Source organism: Triplophysa dalaica, chromosome 15, assembly GCF_015846415.1.
Source record: "Triplophysa dalaica isolate WHDGS20190420 chromosome 15, ASM1584641v1, whole genome shotgun sequence".
Taxonomy (NCBI): domain Eukaryota; kingdom Metazoa; phylum Chordata; class Actinopteri; order Cypriniformes; family Nemacheilidae; genus Triplophysa; species Triplophysa dalaica.
Genome location: NC_079556.1, coordinates 795,198 through 815,993, shown reverse-complemented (window position 1 = coordinate 815,993; position 20,796 = coordinate 795,198). Strand labels below are relative to the sequence as shown.

The following is a 20,796-nucleotide window of genomic DNA, read 5'->3' as shown; positions in this document are numbered from 1 at the left end:
TGGTTTTACATTAATTTTATTGCATATACTTCAGTTCAGTTCTATTTTATCGTATACCAATGTCTATGACTTGTGTCTAGATTGGCCAACATATACGTATGCTGGTAGTTTAATGGTTTAAAACTTCTAGGACATTTTTAATTGATGAAAGTGCACTCAGTAAACTAGAATAGTGAAAAGAATAAAACTTTATTGTCATTGTTTTGGGAACAATAGAATACAGTATAGCAGCTCTTCACGGTTGTAAAGTTACCTAAACATACATTAAGCGAACTTATCATACAGTTGATTATTTTTGCACTTGAAGTATACTTGGCTACTATGTTCCCATGTCGGCATTTATTTTCATACTTGAAATATACCTTAAACTGCTTAAAGTAGACTTGAAGTAAATTCCCATCATGGTTTACAAAAGTATTTCAGTTTTTTAAGTGGTTATATAAGCTCGATGTGATATAATTGCAGATACATTTATCATTTAAATGAATTAAACGTGATAATGACGACCCAGTGTCTCTTGGCACAGGTGTTGTTGTTCATATGCATGTTCAATGAATCTTACTAAAACACTTCAAAACAGTTTCCCATTTTATTAAAATATCAGTCAGAGAATGTGAAAAGTGATGTCCGAAACCAATACAAATATGTCACCTTAAATACGTCTGTGCAAACAAAGGAAAATGAAAACAGTTTACATTGCAGTTATGGGATAATTCTGTCACATCCCAATCATTGACACCACACAGGTCCAGAAAATAAACACATAAAACCAGTCTGGAAATCTTAAAAACAGTCACGATTACACCTGTGCCATGCAAACCTGTACAGATTCTTACAAAAAAATACAACAGCATGATATGAAACAGCAATTCACTGCAAAGGCGGAAAAAAAAAACTCGTGACACTCGACTGTGACGTGTCTTGAAATCACCAAGTCATCGTTCTCATCAGAACAGGTTCACATGCACCTAAAAAACTAAGGCACCTCCCCTCTATTAATTCATCTATTCGTTGTAACAGTCCTAATGATAAAAACACACAATTCCTCCAAGCGATAGAAAAAAATCATTGGTTCTTCTGACATACCTGAGAAACATTTCAAACAGGTTTCCTGTTCATGTTAATACCATAACCCTGGCAAATTCTCTCCAACCCGTTACAACCTTATTAAAAAGACAACCTCCATGATCTTAACTTGCAATATGAATTATCGGATGAATACGATCACAGAATAATACCACAAACGTATAACTAAAGTTCCCAAATACCACACGGATTGCGAGAGGGATCGCAAAGATGTGCCATGTTTTCAGGAGTGGTCCACAGTGATGCTTTCATAGTGTTTGAATAATAAAACACAGGAAACGCTGGAAATACAAGAATCAGTTCTGGAAAAGCCGTTCGTATGACCACAGGTCTCAAACACATCATCTCTGTACATGAATGTGCATCAATACACATGATCATTAAGATTTCTGCATGCATTACAGTAAAAGTAAACTGAAAAAAAATCTTCAATATTTACTTAACCTCATGATTCTAAACCCATGTGAGGTTTTCATCACCAATAAAACACAAAAGGTGATAGAAAATGTTGAATAATTACATTTCTGCATATTCCTCAAACAAAATTATCTTTTGAAAACCTCTTATCTTTATTGGTGTTTTTCATGTTGTTACTTTTTTCATTTGGTCATATAATATTAAGCATTTGAACTATAATAAACTTAAGCACAAGTCATGTCATGTGCATTTTACACTACATTACATCATTAAACTGAATAAAAACTAAGAGCCAGCTTTTGTGTTTCCAGGAAAAAAAAACATGTTTTTGGGTTAAGAATGGCAAACGGTTAAGTAAATAAGACTCTGTTTTAAATTTTAATTAAAGTATCACTTTAAGGAACAACCTGGAACATTTTGGACTAATAAACAGTGTAGAGATTACAGGTCTGGATCTGCAGATGCCCTCAAAAGAACGACTGTAATTTAATTCAAATGATTCAGATGTGAGATAAATCACAAGCAGCGGTTTGTCTTCTGAACTCAAACGCTTGATTTAAAGGAGTAGTTCACTTTCAAAATACACTTACAGGATAATTTACTCACCCCCATGTTTATGTATTTGTTTCTTTAGTCGAAAAGAAATATATATATATTTTTAAAAGACAGATGGTTTCTCTATAAAAGACCTTTATTCATGGTCTGGTCTGGTTTAAAGCTAAACTGAAACTGTCATTTTCACCTTCAAGCGTTTGGAGTTCAGCATATATTGAGAAAAATCCTGGAATATTTTCATCAAAAGCCCTCATTTCTTTTCCACTAAAGAAACAAACACATAAACATCTTGGATGACATGAGGGTGAATAAATGATCATGAACTTTTATTTTGAAGGTGAACTACTCCTTTAATGTTGTATCTGAAACCAGTGAAAGCTGTTGAGACTCAGTTGAGGTTATATTCGTGATGGTTTGACTCTGTGATTTGAGGTATTTTGACATCCAGGGGAGTTTTCAGACATGAATACAGCACCATCACTGTACATTCTCTCTAAATCAGTGTCAATATTGAATGAGCTTCTCTCCTGCCGCTGTGAGCCGCGTGCACCAGTGAGTCAAACATCAGAGCTTATTGAATGTGGAGCTTCATCTGATGAGGGTTCTTATGCCACGCTTTCTGAAACTACATTACATGCTATCTACTCATGTAGGCAAAGTTTGGTTCTTGGAAAAAACAAACAAATAAACCCCTTTAAAACACCAAAAACCTAAATACTAAAAGAATTATAATACAAACACAAATAATTATTTAACAAAACTCTTTGGAAACAGCATTATTGCTTCAGTAACAGAGGAAGAAACAACAAAGGCTTGCAGTGATTCTGTTACATTCAGCTTATTTACGTTATTGTTTAACTGTACATGCGTCTGTATAATATGTATTTTACATCATTGTTTTCTCATAAGCCGCACACAATGGCTCTCATTCATGAAACACCAGAAGAAGGATTTGTGTAAATCACTCGCCGCTGCCCTGCGGACATCACATTCAATGAGGAAAATGACTGAGAACGATTGGTTCTTTTGTTTGGTGAATGAGAGCCGATGTTTGTTTAGTGTTCCCCCCGCACATTATTTTAGCTCCTTGTGTCAGTGGAATCACACAGAAGTAGAAAAGAATGCTTATATTGACAAATAAAAACAAAATCTTGACACAGACAATACAAGGAAAGATTTCTCACGCTTCTTTAGCAACAGAATAGTGTTGTGATTTCATTATATATTATACTCTACTTTAACTCTATTTACAGGACTGAACTCAGAATAATGGGAGCTTTGCGTGGGACGGTCAGTATGGCACTGGAGGACAGAGGTGGTGTTACGCTGTAGTGTGACAGCCGGGGGGCGCTCTAGCTGTTGGGTTTCTTACATAAATCTTTACAATTCATCACAGACTGGAATGCTAGGAACGGTTTTGATCCCCGATAACAAAGTGTCTGATATCTTTCGTACGTTTTTGTAAAAGGAGGCACACTTAACATACAGGGACAAAAATGGACGTTAAAGCTTTTCTGACCCCGTGCAGATCTGGGGTGAAAGGAGAGCGACAGTGGTCTGGAATCCCGATCCGTCACAGACGAAGGAAAAGTAGGTCAACAGTAACAGGCTTGTAAGGTGCACTGTGATCTCGTCTCGTAGAATCATGTGCACACAACACCACACACAGACGCACACCTGTGGTGTGTGGGAGGATGTTGTTTAAGGAGTCGACTCTTGGCCGTTGCGTAACAGTTCGGGGGGGGGGGGGGTGTACCTCTCATGTCTCCCAGTCGAGGTGATCTCTGCGATCCAGGGACCGAGTCTTGCTCTTGTTTGGCGTGGACGGGCTGGGCGGGCTGCTCAGGTTGGAGCTGTTGGAGGCAGTGGAGTGACGCGGCGAGTCCGAATCCTAAAGACACAGAAAAGTTAGAACATTCATGACATGAAGAATTTTCTGTGGCTTAACTAGGAAAGCACGGTACTGTAGACAGCAAGGTCATGAGTTCGAGGGAATACGCAAATTATAAATGATTTACAAAAAATCCAAAAGTACAACTGCTTGTAACTAGTGGTGGGCCATTAACGCCGTTAACGCAGTGAGACTCTTATCGCGCGTTAAAAAAAATGTCGCCGTTAATCTATTCTCAAAGTTGGGTTGGGAGCTGGGTCTATACTACGCAAGCTATGATGACTTTCACCTTGATATTTTAGCGCGGGTGTATACCAGCTTAACTGCACTGTACGGGGCGAGAACGAGATTTTTCAACTCGCGTGATTCGCGTCATTCGCGGAAGCAGAAGCCGCCTCATCATCTCATAACCAGGGCTTCATTCGCATCCTTAGCGCCGCCTCATCATCTCATAACCAGGGCTTCATTCGCGTCCTTAGCGCCGTCTCATCATCTCATAACCAGGGCTTCATTCGCGCGATTCGCGCAGCAAGTAGGTCTATTGGCTCTTTGCATTAACATATAAATCACTCGCGCTTGACACGCCATTCGCGTTTGGTCTGAACACAACATAACGTTACTGTGAAATTACCGCATCAAACGTAACGTGCTAACATGGATGCAGCTATGAAGCCGCCGGGTTTGCTTCAGGGAATATTCATTTTTAAGAAGCTTCCCAATAGAAACATCGACAAGACTAAGGTTGTTTGCACCTTGTGCAATGCGGAATTGGTTTAAAAAAAAAAACACTTTCTCTCAACAGGTAGTGGTCTAGCTTTAGTTGAAACCAGTAACTTTGTATTGAGATCTAATGTATTATGGCTCCTGTATGACATATCGCTTGTTGCTCCCTCACTCTTTGTAAGTCGCTTTGGATAAAAGCGTCTGCTAAAGGACTAAATGTAAATGTACCGTAGGAGTTCTTCCAGTCTCAAGTACCACCTAAACGCAAATCATCCCTTAGCTAATGCGGAAGTAAACACAAGTTCATCTTATTGAACATAATTTAATTTTCATCACAAATTATCATAGTAGAACAGCTTTCTCAAGCAGTTTGTGATGCATTTTGGAAACAGGAGATGAGCCCCTGGTCTAATGCGCCACCTGGCTTGAGAAACCCGTTCTCAAAGACTTACTTTTAGTCAATATTTGGGTAGCACACATATTCTGAATGCCTTCGGCAGAATTCAAATGAGCCATTTTTATCTAGATTAAAAAAAAATAATCTATGCCCACCACTACTTGTAACACAGAATAAATCCTGAGGATGATCAGATCTTGTATCAGTCTGAATGGGTTAGTTTGTGATCAAAGGCTGGTTGTACATTTCCCACTTATATTAAATTAAAATGAACATTTATATAAAAAATATATGATCACTTTAATTGTAATAATTAAAAATCTTTAATGAGATATGGGAAATATTTCCTATCATCTCTATACCAAAAGCAATTGGCAACAACATGCACTTACTGTGTGTTGAATCATTTTTACATATAATATCATATAAGCAAATTAGTTTTTAATTTGTTTAACTTACACTGAATTTAATTTCATTATTTTAATCAATTAAATAATGATCTTAAATGAAGTTTTAATATTTTAATTTAATGTATAGTAATACATTCATGTAATCAGCATTTAAATTATTTTATTTTTTAAATGTATTTAATTTACACAGCATTTAATTTCATTAATTTTTAATTATTTAAATAAATGATCTTAATGAAGTTTTAATATTTTTAAATTAATGTATAGTCATACATTTAATTGAATTGAATTTGATTATTTTCTATTTATTTAAACTTTTTAAACTTTAAAATGATTTAAAAATGTAATATACTGTAAAACTGTAATAAGCATTTATTTTAAATGATACACTTTCTAAGTGCATGGTTTGGAAGGTCATATTCCTAATGATTTCTAATAGCTATTATCATAAACAAGGTTGTCAATGGCCTGTATAATGCTCATAAATTCAGAGATAATGAATTCCAGTCAGGAAGAGCTTATCACATGACTGCTTACCATAACCAAATGTTGCATGATGACATCATCATTTACTCCAGTCGCCAGCACAAGAATCCTTTCATTACTAACACTAAACACTACACCAGAAGCCAGCAAACTCACCGCCACCGCCACCAACTACACAACACAATCCCTTCCTACACAATCTGAGCATGAGCTACATTGTTGAACAGGGAGATCACACATCTGCTGTGAGTGTGAGTTTACCTTTATTTTACTAAGTAGGCTCCTTAAAGCCTTTTTCAGATCAGGTGTCTTCTCTGTGGGTGATACGGGACGGCACTAAAGAGATTGATACACATCACCCACACATCATTACACACATGTGTGTCCAGATCTCTCATTCTGTGGATAGAGTGCCACTTCACACACACTCAACACATGCACATAGCGTGACACAGAGCGGATGAACACCCTCCAAACACATTCTGCCAGGTGAAATGGGAGACTGTGTAACACACTTGTGGTGGTCATTATTAAATGTGTGTTACAGCCGTGATCAGCAAAACGCAGGAAGTGCCAAAAGCGAACGCACAAAACTGCATGGATGAAACCGTTACCTGTTAGCAGCAGTCTGAAGGTCAACTCGCATGTTATGCCGGCGTCAGACTTGACTTTGAGCGAACGAAATTCTTTCGGAATTCGTTCAGCGGTTCCTCCATCTTTTACATTTCTGTACCTGTGACGTTTGATCTTCTATCGGTCTCACGCTACACACGTGTCGCAAATTCGCAGGTCAGAGTTCATGAAACTTGAAGTTTGCTACGCAACGAAATGCAGAATATATTTAGCCGGACGTTTCAGGTCTGACGCATTTGTGTGCGTATGGATGGAAGTCAATGGAACGAAAAGTCAAGTGTGACCGCGGCTTTAAATAAGTCACGAAACATTGGACAATGAAGGCGCAAATACACCAGAATCTCAAAACAGTAAAACTTTTCTAATGCAAAGAGACTGAATAATGACAGTATTCCTCAAATAATCCTGCCAGACAGATTTATCATCACCCCTTCTAAAGTTTCCAAGACACAGGTCAGTGTGATTTAAATAAATAAATAAAAAAGATTCTCTTTATAATTGTAGTGATCTGATTGGTTTGAAGATCTGGAGAAAATAAACCATAACCAAGATCGGTTGTGTTTCAGTGTTGATCTTTAAGGCGGTGTTTCTGACAGGTTTCTGCTGGTACTGACCTCTCTATCAAACTGGGAGAGGGGGGCGTCTCCACCGCAGTCCATTCCACCTCCAGACGACAGCGAACCATCAGAGGGTGACGTCATCTGACGCTTGGTGGAGCCGTAGTTACTTACGGGAAAGTCACGTCTCAGCGCGTTGCCATTTTGAGAGGAGGAGCCTAAAATATGGAACACGCACATCAAGATGATAATAAGATGTAAGATGCAACCAGTAGCGCTGTTAACCACTACACAAATCACGCAACTGCTCAGGGCCCCTAGTGGTAACAAGCAGTTAAAAAATGTGATGATTGCCTTCACGACGATTGGCCTGCGTGGGCTGCACCAGACACACCTTATAACACACACGTCTGTCTCGCTTGATCATTTATCAGCCAATTCTCACTATTTACTAATATTAACTACGACTTTTGCCTCAATAAACTCCTAAATACGGCTTATAGGGTAGTTTTTAGGTTTAGGTATTAGGTAGGATTTAAGGGATGTAGAATAAGGCATTAATATATGCTTTATATACACTCACCTAAAGGATTATTAGGAACACCTGTTCAATTTCTCATTAATGTAATTATGGTGGTGGTGTAATGGTGTGGGGGATGTTTTCTTGGCACACTTTAGGCCCCTTAGTGCCAATTGGGCATCGTTTAAATGCCACGGCCTACCTGAGCATTGTGTCTGACCATGTCCATCCCTTTACGACCACCATGTACACATCCTCTGATGGCTACTTCCAGAATCATTTCAAATTGGTTTCTTGAACATGACAATGAGTTCACTGTACTAAAATGGCCCCCACAGTCACCAGATCTCAACCCAATAGAGCATCTTTGGGAGCTTCGTGCATCCCACAAATCTCCATCAACTGCAAGATGCTATCCTATCAATATGGGCCAACATTTCTAAAGAATGCTTTCAGCACCTTGTTGAATCAATGCCACGTAGAATTAAGGCAGTTCTGAAGGCTAAAGGAGGTCAAACACAGTATTAGTGTGGTGTTCATAATAATCCTTTAGGTGAGTGTATACTAATATACAACCATTATACATGTTAACAAGCTAGTTTTGTGCATGAAGCGCACATATCAAATATATGAATGCAAAACAAAGAATGTTTATTCCCATACCAAACTTTTAACAATTTTGTGTGCTGTTGTGCGGTTCAAATAAATCCAGGTTTTATATGTCTCACTACATCCAAATATTCAATATTAATGTTAATTAATTAAAAACTTTTTTTAGTGTGCAAGTGTGGGGGGCGTCAGGTCTTGACTTTGCTTATGGCCCCCACAATGGTCAACACACCCCTGGATCCAACAAACGCTCAGTGATAAATAGGGTTGGGTATCGTTTTAATTTTAGTGATTTAGATTTTGCTTATCGAATCCAGTTCTTATCAAACCTCTATTCCAATTCCAATATTTTTTTAGGGGGAGAGAAAAAAAATAGCAAATACTTACAGAAAACAGTTTTTACCTTTTATTCGTGCCACATTTAGGCTGTAACCAGTATGCTGTAACTGTTAACTGTGACAATTCATCCATTAAGGAATAATCAGAAGCAATTACAAACCCAAACTATTAAGTTTAACACAAAAATACAACATAAAATATATAGCATCCAGTTGCTAGAACGTCCGTTATCTAAACAATTATTTGTGAATAAAATACTGAATTAATTCGTCTTTAAAAAGTGATTGAATTAATAATTCATAAACACATATACACTCAATAATGAAGTGCGCATGTGTGTAATGAGATAATGTCCTTGTCGCTGTTCCTGGCAGACGGATACAACGGTAAAATGCTCACTTCCGTTCGCGAGTGATTGAAAAGTCGATAAACAGAACCGAAATGCGAGCGTCCTATCGAATCCCCGGTTCTTTGAAATTTGGCACCGGTTCTAAAATGAAATCGGTTCTCGATACCCAACCCTAGTGATAAATCACATTCTATCACTGTTAAGACAACAGCTACGTGAATGCACATCAGTACTCACGTGTGCCCAGTCCACAGCTGGTGCTCATAGATCGGCCCGGCTCAGGTCTGGTTTTACTGATGGAGGGGATACTGACGGATGCACCCAGAACACCACGGCTCTCCGGTGGACGCACGTTCTGAAGACACCATGAGTCAAGAACAGATTATTTAGCTTGTTTTGTATTTATGGGCATGTGTGAAACTGAACCAAGAGACTATTTCTACACAGCAGTGAGATCTGGAGATGGATGGAGACAGAGGAGATTTGGCATGCAGAGAAGCAGACAGATTGTGAAGCAGGAATAACCGAAGCCACACAGGGACTTGAGAGCAGCCAGTCGGTTTGCTTACACAGATTGAATGTGAGCTAATGCATGAGGCCATCAATTTCACGTTCATTTTCTATCGAGAACAGATTGAGCGTGAGCGTGTGCGTGTGTCATTCTCTGCTCCTACCAGAGAGCAGATGGAAGCGGGGGTCCCGGGGGCGGAGCTGAGGGACGGGGAGTGGGCAGAGTCCCGGGACAGGAAGTGGTCTGCAGAGGTGACGGTCATGTGATGGACATGCTCAAAGAGGGTAGGAGCGGAGATAAGGTGCAGACGAGGTGAGGGGAGAGGAGAACCAGGCTACGGCAGTGTGGAGAAATGAAGAAGAACAGAACAGAATATGGACGCATGCGAAGAACCGCTCAATAACAGCGTAAATAAAGACACAATAAACAAAGAGCTCAAGTCATTCACAAGACAACATGAAAGCATTCATTTGCTGAAAAATATTTGAATCTAACGAAAACAAACAATCATTTCCATGAAATGTCAATCGTGAAGGCTTACGCATCTCATGTTCTCTATATAAAGTAAACTCAAATCCCACATTAAACCACAGGTGGAACAACAGCCTGAATAAAAAGATGCTCAGATGGATGGAAGCGTGGAGATACAGGAGGAGCATGTGAGAGGAGACGGCAGCTCTTACCACTGGCAGATCTTTCAGGATCTGGATTCCGTCCCCGGGGCCCATGTGAACCACATGGTTGAAGTTGGTGGGGTTTGATATCAACGTATTCCTCATCGCCGGGTCACGCAACATCTCCCTGAGGAACACAACAAACTCGGTTACACTTCTCTAGATTCCGTTTACGACGCGGCATTAAATTCATTTCTAACTCTCATGTTTAAGATCACCTCCGCTGCAGGAGTCTCTCCTCCTCGGGTATGCGGAAGGAAAAGCGGCGTTTGCTGTTCATGACTCTCACCAGCTGTTTGCGGCTGTTATCTGACGTCTCTGGAACCACCAGCTCATCTCCTTCTGCACATCATCACGCAACAACATCATACATCACACAACGGGGTTACATCACACCTGCATGAGCACTGATGGTTTTTATGCAAACCAGTTACATTTTAGACCAAATTATGATTGGTTTTAAATTATTATTCAAGGTCCAAATTTAGCGGCATCTAGTGGTGAGCTTGTGAAATGCAACCAATGGATCACTCCACCGCTCCTTTACTTTCAAAGCACTACGGGACCTGACCGAGAGCTAAGATGTCTCCACATTTTCTGAGGGGAGAAAAGTATTTACGAAACGCGCTCTGCAGAGCAATTTGTCCGTTTAGGGCTTCTGTAGAACAACATGGTGATGTAAGGGACCCGAGGTAGATACTGGATAGAAATAGCTCATTTTAAGATAATAAAACAATGTTTTTTTACGTGAGGTCTTTATACACCTCTGAAGATATAGTAATGTATATTATATTGCATTTCGGTCAACAGATCCTCCAAAAAAAAAATAACCCGCTGCACCTTTAAATGTCATTTTATAAGTCGTCTTTATTAAGAAAAGTTCCTGATATTATTGTAAAGATGTAACCGTTATTAAATTGAGTCATTTTCCATGTCCAGACTGGTCAGCTGTCATATCCAAGACTGTTAAAATGTAACAAAGCAATAACGTGACTGATTTAAGCGTACCCTGAAGGATTAAATCAATCTGAGCAGGAGCGCTCAGAGAAACAGCAGAAGGGCGTGTCTCACCTGCAGTCTTGTTTTTGAAGTAGATGAGACGTACGGTTTCCAACTCCAGCAGGTTCAAAGAGCCGTCAGCGTTCATAGGACGAACCTAAACGCAGAACGCACAAACATCACACAGCGTAAACCACACAGGTGAACACGCCTCCTCAATATTTGGTAGTATGCAGTTTAACAAAAATGAGTTGTACATTTTTCAAAGGCATGGTCTGAATCCACTCCATAGTGTTGACGTCAAATATGTCCACCGCATTCTCACTATACACTGACAGATGAGGTGCGCTATAACCTGGAAAAATAAGTTAACCAACATTAGAGCGATGCATTTTAGGATTTCAGATCAGTCGCGGAAACTCCACTTACGGCAAGCAGTGGGCGTGGCCGGCCACATCAGCTCCTGCTGACGCGAGCGTCTGCCCTGACAGTCCACGTACACGCCGATGCTGTTGAAACACAAGAGCAGCTCTTTGTGGGACATCTCCACGGCACAGATCGCGTCCAGGTTCAGATTCTCGATGAAGCCCAGCGTGTGGTCGTCCTTATGGAGGAGGCTGATAGGAGCTCCGTCTCTCTGCAGGTCATATCGCAGGAACCCGGAAGGGAACCCCACACAGAGCTTCTCGCCCTGCAGTCCCATCCACTGCACCGTGCCGGGGACCGTTATGTCCCGGAGCTTCCGGTGACGTGTTTTACTCTTATTGAGCTCGAAGAACATCACCTTGTCGGTTTTTTTCATGGCCACAAACAGACAGGTGAGAGAGCCGTGTCTGAACGTGCCGGAAACCAAAGTCTGGCAGCCTTTGGTCTCGGCTATCTTGTGGAATTCGATCTCGCGGTCGTCCAGGGCCGCCATGGGGTAGAGACGCACGTGACCGTTCCGGCCCGATATCACAGCGATGAGCTGCTCGGAGGGAATCAGCTCGATCTGATGGACCCTCTTATTGTCTCCTACCTTGATGATCTCTGTGATTGACAAAGAAAAAATAACTCCACTGTGTTTTTTGTGACTAGAGAATGCAGATTTTATTATTGAACACAGATGTTTAACTCACCGTCTTTGGTAACATGAATAACATACAAGCCCTCCTCATTGCCCAGCGCTATCCTCTCATGATCTGACGTAAAAAAACAAACACAAAGTGTTTTATAAAGAAACACAAAATAGGTTACACTGTCTCATTTACGTCGCTTTGAAAAGAAAAGCGTCTGCTAAATGAGCACATTTAAATGAATCAGGTTTGTTTTGTTTAAGACGTGTCCGCTGAAGTGCTTTAGTCTGATGTAAAGTGTTGTATTGTACCTATAATAGCAGCAGATTGTGTAGATTTAATGAGAGGCAGGGCGCTGTCATACGCCTCTTTAGGCACATAAACAAAGCGCTCCTTCAGTTTGCTCTTCTTTAAGAGGCGATGCAGCTCGTTCAGAAGCCCCACCCACTTTGTTCTCTCGTGATCACTGTCTGCCAGGATTAAGAAGGAGCATTTCTGCCGCATGCAGGACGACGCTGTCACCTGCAACCAACATCACATTATCAATATACATATACACATGTCAATAAATACATAAACCATATGTTATACAAATATCTCTAGTTTTAAAATGTAAATATTAAAATATGTCTGTTCTTTGGTACAACTAAACTCTTTATTCTATTTATTCCTTACAAGAAAGACAGGATAGAGGGGCATAACAAATAATAATTAAGACAATATATACAATATTCTGTATATGGTTTCTATAATAAAAAGTACAAATATGGTATAACAATAAACAATACACAATAGCAAAGGTCAACCAACAATAAACTTAACAAAAGTGTTAAAATACAAAAATATTAATATTGTTATATGTAATATTTATACAATTTAATATTTCATCCTTTATTTTTTTTATAACGTATTGATTATATTGCATTTATTATAATAATTATGTTTTGTTGTATTTATAAAACATTTTAATTTGAGATACAAAGATACAACAAAAAAATGTATTTAATATTTTTTTTTAATATGACATTATTTATTCCTATATTTATATGTATTATTTAATCATTTTATTGAACTCATTAATTTATTTAAAATACAAAGATGCGATATAATAAAATACAAATTATTACTATTACTATTATTATTATATAATTTAATAATGTGTTGTTTATTCATTTATTTATATGTACAATATCTTTATAATATCGCATTCATTATAATAATTTAGACAATATGTACTGATCATTTTTATAATAAAGAAAACTAAAAACATGTATCACACTGTATGTCAGAAAAATGTAGCCTTACATTACTCCATTCAATTTATATTGTACACTCATGTGTAACTCACCCTAAAGATGCAGGGAATGTCCTTCCTGTTGGCATGAATGACATCAGATGCTAAAACTGAGCTAACTGAGAACTCCTCGTCCCTGCAACAGAGACAGTCAAACCATAAGACGTCATACAAACACTCATGAGCATCAGAAACACCTGAGACCTTCATCCTGGTCTGACCTCATGTCAATGACCTGGTTCACCACAACACCAGGCCGAACAGCTTTGCCCTCTGGGAGATCATACAGGAAGAGTTTGAAGTCACAGACCACCGCGATGGCTCTCTGCCAGCCCTTCTTCACACCCAAAGGCCTTGGAACCTGCAACAGAACATCTTGAATCAGACATAGAAGACTAAAACAACATTTCTTTCACATCGTAAGGGCAACCTCTTACCCTAACGTGGCCCTCATAGGCCGTTCCGATGCCCTTCTGTGGGTCGATACCCAGCGGCCCTCTGGTCTGATCCGGTGGAATAGGACACACGGCGGGGGCTTTATCCGCACAGGTCACATGACACGAGAAGTTACAGACTGCAGGAGAAGATAAAGAACATGATTAATTTCCAATAATAACATCATTTCCATGACAACCTCAGCTGTTTCCATGGTGACCCCTTACCTTCACACGTACAGCCCTGTCGGATGAGTCCCACCATCAGAGATGTGCACTGGCTACATTTAGTGGTTGTAGTGAAGGACTTCACAATAAACTGATGCGCCTTTGGCTATAAAAAGAGAGTAGGTGCTATGAAGCAAACAGCTTGCCTTCAATTGACATGAAAACTGTGAAGCGTGTGATATCAATAGAGGAGAAAAAGAGTGATTAATGTACTTTAGGAGTGTTACGTTCTGAGCTGCTGTATGGCGATGGAGTTTGTGCTTTTGGCTGCGGTCGATCCACCTGCTGAGAAAACAGTCACAACAGTGCTGAACCTCCAAAGAGAAACCGTCATTTTACATCTGTAATGGGCTCACAATATTTTTTCTGCTCATGGACATTTCATCTCTGATCCAAATATCTACACAGAAAGCCTTTTGAGGCATCATCGACACGCTCCAAAAATATGCTTTGTAAAGTATGTAGCAAAATAATCTAAGATATCTCTCGGCTAAATTCTCAAGGAGCATCAACCTTCACAGCTATGGCAATCCCACAATGCACTGCAACAACCCCAGAAGAAAGATTATAAATATACTGCATTATGGAAGCGAGTATTGTGGTTACTTGAGTAGTTTGTGCACAAGGTGATTATGTTAAACTAATGTTCTCAACTGTTGCACATTAATATGGTGAACATGACTCACCCTTCACATGGCTCTTACCTATTCAGTGTTAAACATGATTATGAGATTTCATTTTATATGCCTTAAAAGCAGCTGCTTATGTAGACGTATGTCTTTGTTTAGAACAGAGAGTGTCCCTGTAAGGGTCAGGGGTAAAGGTCACCTCTTGGGGCTCAACATCACTGGTGGTCGAGGGCGATCGAGAGTGGGACGTGACCTGGGACTGTCCATCATCTTTACATGAAGGAGCGATGGACAGACTGAAGTTATCCATGGAGTCGATCTGGTGGGAAAATGAGATTCAAGTTTGAAAAGTAAACAAATCAAAGCTGCAACGCCACACATCGTGCATCATGTTACAATACATACAGTCACAGCATCACTTACATCCATGCCATCCCAGTCAAATGCAACGACATTTTGAAGCATAAGTACCACATTTGGAATATGTGGAATTACATATGCAGTTTGAAAACATGTCTCTAAGACACGCCAAAGGTTAAAAACAACATAACACCCAACAGGATGACAGCACAAAAACTCAATGAAATCTTTGAGATGAGAGTCTACCAAAGCAAAAGCAAACTGGAGAAGACAACGAACATAAACGTCACGGCACCGCAAGGTCTCCTATTTAAAAACTGATGATGTCATTAAGCAGACTAGGGCTGTGTCTGAAACCATCTCCTTTAAGTGCACTATATTGGGTGTCCGGCATTTTGCAGTGGTGTCCGAAACCAGATTGAACTACTACCTTTCCTACATTCAATGACAGTTATGCCACCAATGCGCTTTTACTCACTTGTGTGTTTCTTGTTGACAGTTATTGTTGTGTTTTTGAGAATAAACAGATTAAATGAATGTTATAGACAGTGGTGCTTTATTTGAAACATTATAAAAACGTTAAAGTTCATAAACGTGACAAACAGTTGTTTTGTCGATATTGGTCAATTGCAAACATTACTACACAATACTAGCTGTTTTTTTGCATTCAATTCATTTTACTGAACATTTAAAGAGAGGCACAAGTGTAAATGTGCCTAAATGTAAGTTAAGATAAAAATACAACAAGATAACATGACAATCTTCACAGGTGAGTTTTGCTATTTAATATTTCTTTTATTAAAAACATTAAGTCAAATTTGAATTAAATTTAAATAAACTCTGTGCTGTTGCTATTAACAGTAATTATTTTACTCAGAGAAAAACATTGAATATTCAAACATCCAACTCATTGCCTCCATACAGTTGAAAATCCGTTTGATTTCTTTCCTAAATTCCGTTTTATTTTTCTGGATTCTGTGTTTTCTTTTATTTTTGTGGTGTAGAACTATGTTAATATGAACCAGTATCTTAAATCATTTTTTTTTCTTTTGCTGTTTTGAGTCTACTTACATTTAATTACAAGTTTTGTAAATTTTTATTAGCAGTTTTGTCATGTGGTTAACTGGAATGAATTTTGACGCATGGCCGCAAAGTTTGACGGCAGCTTCACTCAAATGAAAGGGTAAAGTGCGCCCGAGGTAAACTCTGTTAGAGCAGCGCTGATTCATTTTGTGTGTTCGCGTCTAACAGATGCTAAAAACTACACTACAGTAAGTTACACAAACCACACCACTCATTCACACGCAGATCGACAACTTTTTAATGCTATTGCCGATATACTGATGGTGTTAAATTAATCCAATATCGGTCGATGGCGGCCGATACATCGGTGCATCCCTATTTAAATCTTTTACGAAAACATGACAAATAAGATGAATATGAACTTCACCATTTTATTAAGCAATCCACTAAGTGTAATGTTCCTGTTATGTGGAATGTCCGCGACAGAACTGTCAAACGCAGGTCGTTCACTCAATTTCATTCACTTCTTCCCCATTTAGTGGACTCAAATGTCATTCGCTATATAGGGAATAGTGTAAAAGTGAGCGAGGGAGCCGTTTCAGACACAGCATAAAACACTTGCACTGAAGAATTTTAAATACATTAAATACAAAAGCGCAGTTAAAAATGCAAGCGAGATGGAGGTTGATGTCTGATGGACTGTTTTTGGGGATTTGCAATTTATAAATGCAGGCATGCATAAGCCACGCAATAAAGCTGGAGACAGACCACTCAACCAAACACCACAGAAGAAGTGCTTACGTGTCTGCCTTTACCAGCCGAGCCACTCGCAGAGGTTTGCTTTGATACAAAACCAAAGAGAGAGAGAGAGAGCAAATAATATAAACACTCATACACAAGCTTTCATTTCAAATAACTCTCAAAAACAAGTCAAGTAAAGATCTGTTTCTGTGTAAATCCTTGGAGAAAAATTTTTATAAATGAAAGAGACCAACAAAAGCTTAAATGGATATTTCACAGGCAAAACCAAAATTCTCCATGTTTTACTCCCCCCTCAAGGCATCCTTATTGAATATGACTTTCTTCCTGAAGAATAATGCAGTCTGAGTTATAATACAACGTATAATTTTACTTCCAAGCAGTAGAATTGGAGTGAATGGGCGTCGAGAAATATCCATATTGACAGAGCTATTAACAATGATGTCTACTTTCCATTATCCCTCTGTTGCGCATGAACTTGTTTTCATGGCAAATTATATTTAAAAAAAGGGAAATAAACATGTGTTATGGATGTGACAAAAAAGGACACGGTTTTGGGAGACGATAAAAACTTTGTAGGATTTCTGTCAAATAAAATGCACAATCCTGAAGCAATAATACCCAATGAATGGAGAAAGGATGACTATTTATAGCATATAGTATATGTACTTTATATTCATGTGTCCATTTATGAGGAATATGTAGCGTTATGGATGTGACAATCCTGAAAATGACTCATGCACTAAAAATAAAACAAATTCTTTACAAATTTGAAGAGAGATCTCGCATGAGTATTTCAGCCACCAAATGTTCAAATCTGTGCTGTTACCATAGAAAAAAACGCTGGTAAAAACATATTGACATTTTCACAGAATTGCCCATATACTTACATCAAACTGATCCAGTGCAGAGGTTGGAGCATTGAGGAATGCCAGAAAGGAATTGTGGGAGTCTTGGTGCTTGACGCCTGGAACACATAAACATATGTGACATAAACCCGCCACACGGAAACACAAAATCCTAAACAAAATAAAAACTACCGTACACTTTGCTAATGCAAAAAACAGCAGGAGACGTGTGTTTTACCTTTTGACGCATGCAGGTTCTCCATCTCCTGTTTGAGTCTCTGGACATCTGCGTTGAGCTCTTGGTTACTCTTCTCAGATTCCTCCAGCTTACTATACGACCACAGAGAACCAATCACACGTTACTGACACTAATGACAGATCCATGTATTACTCTGTCCAAATGTTTCCAAATGTCAGAAGAACAATTTTCAAATCAACATGAAATGGTGCTGTCAAACGATTTGACTGATGTCATATTAAATCAGACAGAAGGCGTTTCCTACCACTCAGTGGCCATGAGAGATGCTTTCACTTTATTCAGCTCTTCCTGAATGGTTTGTTTGGCTCTGATCTCAGCGTCCAGCGCAGACTGAAGCTCAAGACGAGCGGACATGTCCAGCTTAGCCAGGCGTCTCATCTTCCACGGCATTTCCTAGAAAACCATTGAAAATACTAAGGAAAATATTCTTTGAACATGAAGAAGCATGTTAATAAACAAAAGGATTCTTACAGTAGCTCGTGCTCCCAGGCTTGCGCTCCTCAGGCCCTCCAGCTCCTCGGTCATCTTAGTGGCCAACGCCTGCAGATATCCCCGAGCGTCTTTCTCATCGCTGACCCTGAGAGATAAACACAGCCGTTTAGTACTGCACCTCCTGATATCCCCACTAGATGACTCCAGAGTTCAACAAATCATAAGCGTATGGTTCCGCCTTCAAAGTTCATCCACTGGGATTTGGTTGAATTTTGAAAGGGTTCCGTGCAGGAAGCGGTTGTTTCTTACCATTGAATGATTTCGGTGATCTGGGCTTCCCAGTGGGTGACGCTCTCTTTCTTATCTGCCAGTTCTCTCATGTCTTCGTCCAGCTGTCTATTACTACAGCTCAGCTTCTCAAACGCGGACGTCATCTACACAAACACGCAACGAAACACGTAATGTTGCATTAATGAACTACTAGTGTCACGTTCTCCAGGACAACGTGTAGGATGTTGATTGACTTCCTAGTTAAATCTAAACAGGCTGGAACATCTGTTAAATGAAGCCGCGAAGAGAGTCCACAAACAACAATGCTAAGAGTTTTTCTTTCTAAACTGAGTGTTCTCATGAATGATTTCTCTGGCATTGAGAACAGACAATTTGGTGTTACGACAACCCAATGAATCTCCAGTCGCGGTGTGTAAGGGTTCACCTTGTCAAGCTCGTTGGAGAGCTTCTTGTTCTCCTCCATCAGCAGGACTCTCTCTCTCTCGTACTTCTGCTTGTTGTCGCTCTCAAACTCTTCTCGGTCGCTCTGACTGTGAAAATGATTTATTGAAAATCAGGGTTATTGCACTCAACACACAGTTACGAGAATGCCATCGCACTGACACAGCTTCATTTCAGGGCACGTATTTTGTGGTATTGTAATTCAGTTTCCTTAAGGCCCATTTATAATTTACTCAAGTTTTTGGATGGACCATTAATGTTTCCAGAAAATGTTCTGGTTGAGTTTTTAACATTAGAGTCGATCGTCTAAACTTTCAGAGATGTACTGAAATTTGGTTGAGATTTGTGACCCTGGACGACAAAACCAGTCTTGAGAAATTGAGATGTATACATAATCTATTGATTAGTGGTTAGTTAGGACACGACAATATTGGGCCGAGATACGACTATTTAAATCCCTGGAATCTGAGGCTGCAAAAAAATACATTTGAAGTTGCTAATCAGATGTGCTGTAGCAGGCTGTTGCTAAGAAGAAAACAGGGTTTTTTTAACACTCTCTATGGGTTTACCGCTGTAATGACGTTGTGGAGAGTAGATGAACCCGAAAGCTGAAATTCTAAACTTTACATAGATACCAAACTTGAGTGGGTAATTCCCAAAGAGCGGACACCAGCGAGCGGTGTTTGTAGACCTGTTTTCGGCCATTTATGTTTGCAATTCTGCTGCATGCACTCACAAAAGTTTGCAGTACAAAATTTACAAACTATCTTCAAGGAACATTATTTTTACTTAATATGCTGATGATTTTTGACATGACAGAAAAATAGATTATAATGTTTTGATGGCAATTGCTACAAATATTCCTGTGCTACTCAAGAAGTTAGCCTCTTAAAGGAGGCATATGATTCAATTCAATTCAAGTTTTTTATATAGCTCTGTTCACAATGTGCATTGTTTCCAAAGCAGCTTTACAGGAGCAAATAAGAAAAAAACACAGAAAGGTAAAACACAGCCCAGTGCATGTTGTTTAAAGAACAAGCAAGATCATTCTAATAAATAATATCTAATAAATGAATGAATGCAGTCTCCAGGTGAACACTGCCCTGCTGTGGCGAGGAACCCAAACTCCAATGATTGATTAATGGAGAAAAACAACCTCGGGAGAAACCAGACTCATATGACACGGTTAAAACGAATATTATCGTTTGTTTTAGATGCAATGGAATGTGTATACGATTTAAGGTCACAGTTCGATTAAAAATCAATTCACGTTTACTTGATAACGATTCTTCCTCAAAATTCGATGTGATAAATGTTTAGATTTTATTCCCTTTTGCTTAAATGATGGTGTTCTGTTTAGTGTTCTTCGCTTTACAAAGCTTGCATATTGCATACGTCTTGTCAAGCTGCTTCTCACCATTGGGTTAAAACATTTCCAAAAACTTGCCCTCGCTAAAATGGGACGTGGTGTATTTCTTTTTCTCTGATTGACCAGTGTGTAGTGATTGGTGGAATACTGCAAGCGTGTGACTGAAATGTAACGCCTCTGACCATATTTGGAACATCAGGTTCCTCTTTAATTGTACT

At 39.2% G+C, this 20,796-nt stretch overlaps 1 protein-coding gene across 5 annotated transcripts in view; it reads right to left on the bottom strand.

The window, feature by feature from the left end:
* Positions 1–570: 570 nt before the first annotated feature.
* cdc42bpaa (CDC42 binding protein kinase alpha (DMPK-like) a) overlaps positions 571–20,796 on the bottom strand; it is a 53,740-nt gene continuing 33,514 nt past the window's right edge. Inside the window, exons 16-39 of one of the 5 annotated variants that reach the window (XM_056768652.1) lie at positions 19,193–19,298; positions 18,787–18,911; positions 18,517–18,622; positions 18,290–18,438; positions 18,025–18,116; positions 17,829–17,905; positions 16,981–17,019; positions 14,996–15,115; positions 14,381–14,452; positions 14,168–14,273; positions 13,943–14,079; positions 13,727–13,866; positions 13,560–13,641; positions 12,523–12,733; positions 12,275–12,337; positions 11,586–12,185; positions 11,414–11,511; positions 11,229–11,313; positions 10,376–10,499; positions 10,167–10,284; positions 9,647–9,817; positions 9,210–9,327; positions 7,213–7,373; positions 571–3,949 (exon numbers count right to left, since the gene is read on the bottom strand). In XM_056768652.1, coding sequence (XP_056624630.1) covers positions 3,818–3,949; positions 7,213–7,373; positions 9,210–9,327; positions 9,647–9,817; positions 10,167–10,284; positions 10,376–10,499; positions 11,229–11,313; positions 11,414–11,511; positions 11,586–12,185; positions 12,275–12,337; positions 12,523–12,733; positions 13,560–13,641; positions 13,727–13,866; positions 13,943–14,079; positions 14,168–14,273; positions 14,381–14,452; positions 14,996–15,115; positions 16,981–17,019; positions 17,829–17,905; positions 18,025–18,116; positions 18,290–18,438; positions 18,517–18,622; positions 18,787–18,911; positions 19,193–19,298 — 3,232 coding nt within the window. In that variant the 3' untranslated portion in view covers positions 571–3,817. The remainder of the gene's footprint in view (positions 3,950–7,212; positions 7,374–9,209; positions 9,328–9,646; positions 9,818–10,166; positions 10,285–10,375; positions 10,500–11,228; positions 11,314–11,413; positions 11,512–11,585; positions 12,186–12,274; positions 12,338–12,522; positions 12,734–13,559; positions 13,642–13,726; positions 13,867–13,942; positions 14,080–14,167; positions 14,274–14,380; positions 14,453–14,995; positions 15,116–16,980; positions 17,020–17,828; positions 17,906–18,024; positions 18,117–18,289; positions 18,439–18,516; positions 18,623–18,786; positions 18,912–19,192; positions 19,299–20,796) is intronic. The other 4 variants (XM_056768653.1, XM_056768656.1, XM_056768654.1 and 1 more) reach the window with 4 other exon arrangements.